Raw genomic sequence first — 12,659 nt, 5'->3', positions numbered from 1 at the left:
TATGATAGCACAGATTGAAAATCATATTTCAAGATGGAAGAACTGGGTAATTGTAAATAATAATCATTCCTTAGTGAAATAAAAATCCAAAAGGCAAAACATTAAACCTTGCAGCTAAAGGACATCCACTGGATCTTATAATGTAATTTGCTAGGATTCAGAGCTTAGGCAGTACCATTGCTCCACTCTTACACCTAGAGCATACCTAACTCTGTCTTAAACATAAGCTTGTTCTGTTCCACATCTACAACCCCTCTTGGTGGATCATCTGCAGCCTGGCATCTCATATTGTGCTGCCTCCACCACAGTTGAGATATTACCTTCACAGCCACATTCAATGGCTTCTTAGGGCATTTACTGGTTAGTTTTATGTCAACATGACAAAAGTTATTTGTCTGAAGCAAGAAAACATTAATTAAGGGAATGCCTCCATAATAAGCAACTGTAGTCATTTTTCTTAATTAGTGATTGACAGGGAAGACCTCAGCACACTGTGAGTGGTCTTGTCCCTCAGCTGATGGTCTTAAGTTCTATCAGAAAGCAGTCTGAACAAGCCATGATAAAAAGCCAGACTGCATCACCCATCCATGGCCTCTGCATAAGCTCCTGCCTCTTTGTGTTCCTGTCCTGATTTTCTTCAATGTTGAACACTGATGTGGAAATATAAGCCAAACAAACTCTTTCTTCCCCAACTTGCTTTTGGTCATGGTGTTTCATCACCCTTACAGAAACCCATATCGGGTGCCTTACTATGGTGACTCAAACTTGGCCAGGGAGTGCCTAGCTTTATTTAATCTCCCTATAAATCCCTTTGTCTTAGTTAGGGTTTTCATTGCTGTGAAGAGTCAACTTGACTATAGCAATCTTATAAAGAGAACATTTAATTGTGATGATTCACAGTTTCAGGTCATTATTATCATGATGGTGAGCATGGAGGCTTACTGACAGACATGGAGCTGGAGCTGAGAGTGCTACATCTTGCAGGCAATAGGAATTTAACTGAGACACTGGGTGTTATCCTGAGCATAGGAACCCTGAAAGCCTGCCTCCACTTGGTCCAACAAAGCCATACCTAGTCCAACAAAGCCACACCTTCTAACAGAAAAGTAATTTTAAATCTCTTTATAGCATTCAATGGTGTTTCTATCCCAAATATCTAAACATTTCAACATTCTTCCTATTAAACAATCCTACATACTAATCTCTGCATAGTGAATTCATCACATCAATAATCCTACTAGTCCATAACAGTTTCTTTCTTACTTATACATCCATAACTTAGTTATGTTTCCACAGGTTTGATCGTTGAGATTAAAATGACGTTACCAAAAAGCAACTTAATAGAGAAAGACTTTTCTTGGCTCACAACTTCAGGTTATGTCTATTTTCAAGGAAATCAAGAGAGAATATGTATGAAGCAGTTGGTCACAAAATATCCACAGTCAAGAACAGAAAGTGATTAATTAACAATATATACAAACATATACTAGTCTCAAGCAGCTTTCTATAAACTAGTACAATCTAAAATCTGCTGCCTATTGAATAGTATTGTCCATATTTAGCTAGTCTTCCCATATCAATCAACAAAATCCACTATAGATACATCAGGAAATTGAGCTAAACTAGAGAACCCCTCATAGAGAATGCTTTCTCGAGTGATTCTATCTTGTGTCTAGTTGATAAAACTAAACATCACACTGCCTCACCAATCTTTGCACTAAGTATTCTGCTGTTTGCCATCTCTGTTATTTATGCTGTCTCTGTCTGTCATCGTGCCCTTCGATAGTTCTCTATGTCTTCCTTTCCCCACTTGTGTTCTCTATTTAGCTTACAAACATCTGTCTTTTTACATTACTGTTTATAGATTCCCTCATCACTTTCTTATTACTTCCACTAAATCTTACCTTTTTTCAGATGCTTAGAACATGGGCAGATTGAAGCCAGATTTCTGATCAAAATATCACAAAAATAAGCCCTTGCCCAATTTCAGACACAGTTCATTTTCACCAGTGAAACCCCATAAGCCAGGTTTTTAACTATCCATCCTTATCACAACACTCTTCTCCTTTAAGCTTTGACTAGAACAGCATGTTAAACTATGATTATAGTATTCACTAGCTTTTCTCTCCTCAATCTCATCTACTCAAGCTGGTATTAAAATGAAACCAACTTTTATGCATAATGTGAATTGCACTTGTGGTTTTTTTCTGAGTAGTTACAATTTGATAATTTCAACTATGTAAGTATAAACAACTTTTGTACACCTCATTCAAAATTTAATCTTAACATCATAAAGAAATTTAAAATATCACTTGGACAAACTAAGTGGTCTTAATGTTATACTGAAGGCATACACCTGTCAACATAGAAATATATTGTGTGAGCTTATATTTCATAAGTAAAGTATTTCTAGTTGAAGAACAAAATAACTATCACTGTTCCTGCTTTTGTATTTTATATATAGTTTTTCAACAATCCAAAAATTGATCTATATACCTTTTTCAATTTGATGATTCCTTCTTGTGTATCCTCATCTGTGACAATGTCAAACAGATTTCCTCCATCTCCAGGGACAATGTTGTATTCAATTTCTGCATTTTTCCCAAAATCAGGATCTACTGCTCTTATCCGTCCAATTGCTGAGCCAATAGGAGAAGACTCTGGGACTTTCAGGTGGAATATGCCTAATAAGAGACACATAATTTACAAAAGCAGAGGAATCAGTAAATCGTATAATTAGATTAACCTGTTTTAAGATATAGATATAAATAGTTAATCCAACTGTTAACTTTTTAATTCAAAGGCAAAGATAATTTATTGGCAGTTTGAAAACTACAATTATATGTAACTAATTAACTACTTATATCAGAAGTTTCTGATGTAGAGTTTTAACTGAGAACTATGAGTAATGGAGCATGATAAATCATATTTCCTTTGATAAGATATGCACATACCAATTGCATCTAAGTTGATTAAGTATTAAATATGACCTTTTAGGTCCTAATCAATATCAATGAGAGTAATCAATTCCAATAAAATAATGTAGGATGTTTAATAAAAAGAAATACAAGATAAACACTACATTGATAAATAGGAAAGTGAAATAGTTATTAAAGTATCAATATTTAGGCACTTTTAATGGTTTAAGTTTATATTTAAAAGAATAATAAACTCAATAATGTAAGTCAAGCAAAAATGCTCTGTAATGATTTATATACAGTCCCCAAATTCTAATTCATGGTAAAGTTAAATATAGAATAGTGTAGTATGATTTCAATATATTTTAATATGTATTAACTTGTCACCCTAGAAAATATTTTTATTTTTATATATTAACTAAATAAAGATAAAAATTTGATAACTCACTTTTAGTATTGAAAAAATGGAAATTTCTACCACCAGGTGGAGCAATATATTACTAAGAAACTGATATTGAATTAGAAGGTACTGAAAGACCTACACTATATTGTAAGATTCTGAAAAATCTTAGTATAAATATAAATTTTGCCAAATTAAAGAGTCTTGATTTTCAAATAAAAATATGCCACTAACACAGCATAGCACTTATTTTACTGACATTCTTTGCATTGCCTCACAACCCGTGTTAGTCTATGGTCTGTTGTCACAGCAAGGAAAGGACAAGAATGGAAGGGCAAAACAAAACAGAAAAGTCAGTCTCCATTTTGTTACTGACATTCCAATTTCAAGTTTCATTAATGGACTTTGAACAGCTCTTTTCTATGAATGAAAGTGTCACTCTTATGGATTTTATTTTGAATTTCTAGTTGTGTCAACTAACATTAAGCTGGGAAGGTAATCAGCATTTTTCTTGTGTGATGGCATTTAGTAAATCATATATTAAGGCATACAAATGAACATTGTGAAATTTCAGTTACTTTCTTATTTTACTCCTTCTTATGTGTGGATGTGAACAAGTTTTCTGAGCTTCACAACTTGGTAATTTTCCCAGTGAAGATGTCTGATATATATATATATATATATATATATATATATATATATATATCCAGGGTATATTTCTACAATAGAATATATATTTGACTTCAAATGGTTAAATAGCCACATACTGTAAAATACATCTCTATGTCATATGGTATTATTTATTTCTTCTGAAACTGCACAAACTTAGAGGAGTGTTTGAAATTAAGGCAAGTAGGAATGTAATTTTTCTTGGGAGCAGAAATGCTTTGTACCAGAGCTCTCCCAACTACACAAGAAGTTCCGGAATCATCCCTGTTCTCCATTTTTATATAATTTGTAAGAATGATTAAAGCCATGTTGACTCTTACAGCCAATAGAGCTAACTGATCTTCATTGCGTCTGTCTTCCAAGGGAGGACCCCACAGGGCAGACAGGAATGTGTTTCTCTTTAGATGTTCAGTTATCGTCACACCATGCATTCTGTTAGTTGATTTTGAAAGCATACCTTCCCTGTAGTTTGTTGAGGGGTATAAATTATTCTCATGCAGAATATAATGAATTGTACAGTTACTCTGACCTATTAAAAAGGTGGCGCCAGTTAAAAAAAAAATAGCCGGGCGTTGGTGGCACACACCTTTAATCCCAGCACCTTGGGAGGAAGAGGCAGGCGGATCTCTGTGAGTTCGAGACCAGCCTGGTCTACAAGAGCTAGTTCCAGGACAGCCTCCAAAGCCACAGAGAAACCCTGTCTCAAAAAACAAAAAAAAAAAAAAAAGTTAAAAACAAATGAACAAGCAAAGAAACAAATAAAAACAGTCACTTGACAGATGGCAATGTTTTTCATTATGTCCCTGAAGAACAGGGTAAATGCACATCTTGAATTACAAGCAGATTTTTGTAGGCGTAAGTGTGTAACAGAGGGTTGTGCAGCTTTAGTCACACACTTTCTTAATGAAAATGAAGATATGACCACCACTGGGTATGGTTAAGGAAAAGGATTTGTTGTGGTTAGGAAGGAAAGAACAGCTGGAGACATCTTGAAGAGTCCAGACTGAACTAGGTCATGAGAGGATAGGGGCTTACACTTGGAGGTGAGGGGGTAAAAAAGGAAGAGAAAGGGGTTGGCAAGCTTATCTGGAAAGCAGACGTGGACCAAGAGTCAAGAGGCCAATAGAGTATGTATTCAAAATGGTTTAATTTATGTAGGATCAGAAACTTGGTTAAGAGAAGGAAGGTCCATTCCCTGGGTTGGAGAAGTTTAGTGTAGGAGGCAGGAGCTTGGAAGAGCCAACAGTAACTAAGGGATGCTGGGAAATCTGGCAAGAGTCTGTTTTGATATGTTAAATAGGCACCTCAGTTAGACATTTGGTGTTGCCTTTAGACCACATGGGGAAAATTCTTTCTTTATTTTTAACGGTTTATTGATTCTTTGTGCATTTTTTATCATGCAACAAGATCCCACTCATGTTCTGTCCCCTGGCTTCCACACTCAGCCCTTGCAGCCCCACCCCCAAAAAAACAAAATTAAAAAAAATGAAACCATAAAAAATGTTTTTTTAAATTTTTTTCATTTGAATTAGAAAGACAATTTTACTTGTCAATCCCAGTTCCCTCTCCCACTCCTCTTCCCCTGCCACCTCAACTAACACCCTACCTATCTCATACCCTTTCTGCTCCCCAGGGAGGGTGAGGCCTTCCATAGGTGGGGTCTTCAGAGTCTGTCATATCCTTGTGTCTAGGCTCAGGGCGTATCCCTCTATGTGGGATGGGCTCCCAAAGTCCATTCCTATGCTAGGGATAAGTACTGATCTACTACAAGGGGATTTCTAAGGTCTCTTAAAAAATATTTATTAATTCTTGCCTTACACTAAAGTTTTAATGAGATATTGAGAAGTACAAATAACTTGAACTTTTCATTAATGTGACAAGAAGTCACGAATCATAGTTACTCAAGGCTCAAGTAATAAACTTCTCGTAGACAGAACACAACACAAAGGGTAAAGCACAGATACGTCTTGTTTTATTTCCTCTCACATTTTAATATCAAATAGAAACACAAGTAGCAGTATCTATATTATGTGCTGGTCTGAGTAATTATAATTGACAAAAAGAATCTGAAGATACACCAAGTCCCTTGAACTGATGGATGAGCAGATATACTTCAATCACATGGCAGGCACATCATTAGTATTTGGAATGGTCTTAAGGATTTCCTGAGAAGACGAAGAAATGGAAGACTGTGTTGAACAGCCCACTATAAATCCTCCTCTGTTCAGACATAGAAAATTTATGGCTAAATATACCAAGGAAATGGCTGACAGTCAATTTGGGAGCAACAGGGAGCTGTAGATTTTGTTAGAGACTGTGAGTAACACTGAGAGTACAGTGGTGGGGGGGGGACATCTGCTGGAGGACAGGGCAATGTATGGAGGAGACTTTGAAAAATATGTGGCTATAATGCAAAGGCCATGGAAAATTCTCCTTACACTTTCCCATTCAATCATGGAGAATAACTTAAAGTTATACATTAACTTCATAGTGTATTTTGAATGGAAAAGTTAAAAACATTTTTTAAAGTAACTATTAAGAGAAATGACAAAGTCTGAAGTCATCTTAGGGAATTATAGTTAGTGAAGCTGAATTGTCAGAATTGAGACTGTCCAGTGTGTGTTTGTGTGAGGGCAATTTTAAATTCTGAAAAGTAATCTAAAGGCCATCAGGGAACTCAGACTACAGATGAAATGGCCTCCTTTACAAGGCAATATGCTGAGATATGAATTTCCTCTTTTATAGAAGACCATTTTATGAGGCAAATAACAGTAAATGTGAGGACAGCTGTGCTTTGTAGCACTTTATCAATATAAGCTATGTTGTGAGAGCAGTTGTTTTTGGAGACTGTCAACACTGGTGTGTTTGAACTTCAATTATTATCTAATGGCACTGGAAAACTTGGGATAAACTGGAATATTCTCACTTTTCATCAGCAATTGACTTGATACACCTCCCTCAGTAGGCACACTTCAGAATTAAGATATAATCAATGGAAAGCCTTGGTTCATGAATTCCATGTTCTTGCACTGAGCTGTTAGTGCCCATAAAACACAAAAGCATAGGACAGTGTTTACTGATCTTTGCATTTCAGGCATACACTTTTGCTGAAATGGGAGACATCTGTGTTCATGAAGACAAGTACATTAAAAAAAATATTGCATGTTGTGATAAATTCTACTGAACCTAAGGGAAGTCAGTGAAACTACATCCTTGTCATGTCACATTCTTTAGGTTTCCTCTGTTTATTTCCAATGACTTGGCAGCTTATCATTGCTAGAATCTCAAAAGCAATAAAGCTGAGGTCATTCAGACTAATCTAAAATTCTGCAGTAACACACAACTGTGCCAAAGCTAAATCAGCATAACATAGAGTGAAATTACATTGCCATCATTTCTAGTCACTTACTTTTGATGCATATGAAGCATCTGAATGGCCCTACCTGTACAACAGAGATTAAGAAATGAAATCAGGGAAAGGGATTGTTCTCCAAGTCAGTTAAATATATACTCATTCTTTTATCAAATAAACACATTGTGCCTAACAAAATCACCATTTCCTGAGAAATGAAGAAAATTGTATGCAGGAGATTATGTGGGATTTCAGTGATCGATTCTGCAATTTCTTACAGACAATGCTCTCTGCTTTTTCCACTGCAATAAACATAGCTACTAGAAATAGGTTAATTCACATTCTTTTAGTGACTCTTCCATCTGAAAAATTATAGTTTGATTATATTTGTATTATTACTACTTATCTGTCAGGGAGAAGGAAGGAGAGAAGTCAGAATCTATTGCCACCCTAAAACAAATCTCTAAAATATATTTTCTTTCATTATTTTGTTCCAGAAAACTAACAAGTAGAAAAGACAAAAACAATACATATTGATGTATATGCATGCATACTTAAAAAATACAATATTATACATTTCAAAATAATTTGATTTATAAACAGTGTAATGAGAAACTACACAGATGAATTATAAAATACCATAATAATATTTGGCAAAAAGAGAAGCAAAAATTGAATAATCTGTTACATATTCATTAGAAGCATAGCACGTTTGTATAAAAAAGTTGGAATTCAAATTTGAACTGTGCTTAGAAGTTAGCCTTGCCTGTACCAGGGGGTTTGCAGCAAGTCAGGACACTTTAAATCATAGCAAATGCTAAGAGGGAGAGAAATATGTGTCTGGGAACAAGGAAAGTGTTTCTCTAGCACAGAAAAGGCTTTGTCTTTTGTCTCCAGCAACATAAAAATGTAACTGAATTGAAGTAAATTTAAATAAAATAAAATGTAAGTATTAGAACACTGGCAATACTGGAGAGCTTAGAAGAATTCATTTCATATGGATAAGGCTATAATAATTTTGATTAATCAAAAACATAGTAAAAATAACATCTTAGAATGAAATTTAGAAAATACTTTAATAATAAACATGTGATTAAGAGACTGAATTTATAAATTGTGCCAGTGATAATCCTGCATTATCTCCCGATAACCATCTAATTGTATATAAACAAAAAGTTGCTTTATGCTGTTTTTTCCATCTTTATGCAAAAATGGGTATAAGCTATAGGAAACCACCCATGAAGACAAGAAAAATTATCAGAAGAGTTATGACAAGTCAGTTTGTAACTAGCATAAAATGTAATATACTTATGGAGAATTATCTGATTTCTTTATTGTTACACTGATGGCATTCATGACCTAGCAAGATACATGATTAAGCGATATCATCCCCTGGGACTAACATGGCACAATGCTCTAAGGAAACTTGAAAATACTAATCCATGTTTAGGACTTCTAGCCTGAACACAGGAGTTGAGTCCTTGTAGTATTGTGCCTGTGGTACACAATCTAGAATAAACCAGATTCAAGGTTGATAAGTACATAATTTCCTGCCTCACTGTTTTGTCCTCACACCCTCTGTGTCCTGTCCACCTTGATGTCAGAAGGCATCTCCATGTACGAAAATATCCTCATCCTCTTCACGTCCCTTGATTCCCATGAAAAGACAGGGCTCATCATTTCAATATCAGAGTATCCATTAACTTCCATAGTTTACCGTGCTCATTTGTTAACATAATTTGAACAAAGCCCACCTTAGTTGATGATGAGTTTGCACATAGGAAGAAGTGGTTGACAGAGCAAAATCAGAGAAGTAGCTTGATATCACATATTCTATCATCACTAACTTTTAAATGCACCATTAATATTGCTTGAAAATACGAAGATTTGCAAGGATAGCCAATTGTCATTTCAATCTTTTGGCAACACATTTCTGCCTTATTAACTTTGTCACTTGATGAGATGGTGAGTTTGAATAGAGTTCAAAGAGAAACACATAACCACATGCTTTCAGCTCCGCAGCCATTGAAGTGTTACATCAGCAGTGCTAATGTATCATCAGTCACATAGGGAGTCATAATTTTCCTTAGTGTCCTACCATTCCTTCAAGCTTTTTTTTCAAGGACACTATTCTTTATTTCACCTTAGATAAACTCAATGCTGACATAAAATATAATCCAAAAGTACAACTGATGATACTTTAAATGTAAGCATCTCTAATACCCAGTTAACTTTTATTAATTATGAATGTCCTTGACACATTATTAATTAGTACACCAACTGTATTAATATTAGAACTTCTCCCCATCTACAAGCCAACCAGGGCCAGCAGCAGGTAGGAAATTAAATGGGGAAAACTTGGCAATCTCTTCTCTGTCAAGCTTTTTAGTATCATCTTTTGCCTGGGGTATTTCCACACGCTGATGTGGGACAGAAAAGCCACAAGACTGATTGTACAGCTTTGATTCTCCACAGGCGATTGTTCCTACTTGCATGGATTGTTTCCCACAGGGTCCCCTCCCACTACCCTCGACACACTAGCATTGCCTATGCCCTGATGGTACACTGCCCTCAGCATCCAGAACCCTCAGTGGTCCACTCACATGCACATCTCATTGCAGGAAGGTTTCTCTGGCAGATCTTAACATGACTCTGGCTTTATTTCCCTTCAGCAAATAAATTCTTTGCTTTCCTGTTGTCATGTAATTTGTTTTCCTAATAAAGTATATTCATTCCCCTCTCTTTCAATTCCCAGGTCGTTTTTACTTTCCTAAGCACAAGGCAAACATTGTTACATGAAACCCCCAATCATTGTCTGGAAGAATGCTGGATATTATTATTAGCTCTGGGCAAGCAGGAGGCTCTGCTCACCAAACCTAGTGAGGGAAAGTCAATTTTCCAGTCCTTTTTATGAGAAGACTATGATGGTTCACTCTCTCCAAAGAATTTCTTTGGGCAGACTTTTCCCTTCACCCCTCACTGCATAAAATGACGTTTTAATAAAAATAAATACCAGGTTTTGACTGATGTCTCAAAGGTTTTTTGTTAATTGGCATTTTTATTATAATTTTTGAAATTTCTTCTGGCCAAGAAATTCTCATGTAATCCTAATATCATCATTGAACTATGTACTTCCATTTCTCATTATATATGTTTTGGGATGTTTAGAAAAGAATATGACAACACAGAAATCAGTAAAAATAAAAAAAAATCTGTCTAATTTTTCTGTGTCTGTACCTAATCAGCATGATTCATACAACTAAACCATAAATTATTTGAAACCAAGACCAAGAACCTGTAATTTGGTTTAGACTTTCTTATTTAGTCTATTCCCTTACTGTTTTATGTTTTTCCTCAAATTTGGATGCTTTGGGTACACACCTATACACATATTCTGAAATTTGTATTTAAAACCATTATGCTTTTAAATATCTTCCCTGAAAAAAAATCGCACAATATCTTGGCCTAGACACATTTTGACTTAGCTCTGAAACTCTCCAAAGACCCCATGACTCCCAATTCTTATCTGGATAGCTTACTATTTTCTAAGCATTTTATTGTAGTACATTTTATTCTTACATTAGTACTAGGAGATTGACACTACTATAATGATTTACTGTAGTTCAGGTCCTAGTGAATGTTTAACAACTATATTGAAGGATGAAGGGCAAGTAGGTCTAGGCAATAATTTTAACTGTAAATCCATTTCTGTTGTGAAAATTTTCCAGCCATAGCCTTTTGAAAGCTCAGTATGTGATGAATTTGAACATAGATTTAAGTGATGTGCACAATTGACTTTGATGATTGGGTTAGACAACTACCAGTCTATAAAATTAGGAAATCCAGGCACTAAGGCTGGAAGAAAGGAAGCAGTGAAGTGGCATTTTTTTAACCTACTACATGGTTCAGCATCTATTCTACCTACATCGCTTGATCCCACTTTCTGCTAATCAATCAATAAGCTCTCATAAGACATGAATGACTCAAAATTCTTCATTTTAGCACCAATGCAGTATGCAAATTCCATTGGTATTGTTTTGATAAGTAACTTTTGTTGAGCTTCCTTTAAAACCTTGAAAACAAAGTTTAAATAAACTATCTTCTATAAAAGCATTAGAAAATCTGAGTTGATTCTAGAAGGAAATAAGACTCTAACTGTAAATTGATTCCATTTTCTTTAAGCAAGAAAATAAGGAAATTGATTGTATTTCTTTTTGTTCTAGTTCTTTTTCCTTCTTACATATATTTCCAGTGTTGCAAGTCCCAATATTGTATTTAATACTACATTTGTGGTAATTGGAAGAATCATTTAAAGCATATCTATGTGATGATAGAAAAGTTATCTGTCTATAACACTTTTTGATATTAGAAATGTCAAACAAACCAATTCCAAAGATCTGTGGAACATAGCTCACTTACATTACTTAATGACTGCTGGCTTGTTGCTTCTGGTTCTACGAACTATGTATATTTAATATATGTAATTTATAACCCTTATTCCTTTTATAGAGCACTAAACATGATGGAGAACTTGGCAAGAGCTCAGAACATCTCAAACACATCAATAACTTTCCATTGTTCATCAATTATATAGAATACATTTAATACTGTCCTAAAGTCTCCATTAAATAGTAAACATTTCATTTATTTGCTTTATCTATGTAATCTCTATCCCATCTAATAAAGCAGGGCAGGTTGGCAATTCCAGGGAATATATAACAATACTATAGCAAGCATATGTTAAAATAACTGTAGTTTTCTTATAATTTTTTAATAAACTGAATACTTAATTAAATCACCTGCTAAGAAATGAATGAACTTTAAATTTTGCTGGGTATATTTATTTTTTCAAAGACACGGTCTCTCATAATTTTATTTTTGGTGGCATTATGGTGATAATCAGAAAAAACATTGAAAATTTAATAATATCTACTCATAGTGTATCTTAGTTACCTTCCATTGCAAACTAATTAATGAATAACCAGTATTTACTGATTTGCAAATGTGAATGTTCACTTTTAATTTTCTCCCCCCTCCCTGCATGTTTTAGAAACAGTCCCTAAGTATTCTTAGGTTTTTAAGTTCATGTCTTAAATGAGTTTCTTCTGTAATTCATATAATAGAGACTATCCCCACCTTTAATTTGGTGATTACTTAGATATAGTTTAGCTATTTTCTTGTTCAATCTTTGCACTGTTAGGTTGCTCATAATTCTGTATAGGGAATTGTTTGTATATTACCTCATGTTTTTAGCTGGCTTCACAATTTGAGAGTATGTGTGTTCCTTACTAAGTCTTAGAACTTTTATCAGTAAATAATA

The 12,659-nt window shown here is 34.6% G+C and overlaps 1 protein-coding gene across 2 annotated transcripts in view; it reads right to left on the bottom strand.

The window, feature by feature from the left end:
• Window positions 1-12,659, bottom strand: part of Cdh12 (cadherin 12) — a 265,746-nt gene that overhangs the window by 50,246 nt on the left and 202,841 nt on the right. For both annotated transcript variants that reach the window (XM_027400034.2, XM_035439151.1), the window contains one exon: window positions 2,497-2,684. In XM_027400034.2, coding sequence (XP_027255835.2) covers window positions 2,497-2,684 — 188 coding nt within the window. The remainder of the gene's footprint in view (window positions 1-2,496; window positions 2,685-12,659) is intronic.

This window comes from Cricetulus griseus, chromosome 2 (assembly GCF_003668045.3).
Source record: "Cricetulus griseus strain 17A/GY chromosome 2, alternate assembly CriGri-PICRH-1.0, whole genome shotgun sequence".
NCBI classification, from domain to species: domain Eukaryota; kingdom Metazoa; phylum Chordata; class Mammalia; order Rodentia; family Cricetidae; genus Cricetulus; species Cricetulus griseus.
This window is presented reverse-complemented; position numbering and strand designations above follow the sequence as displayed.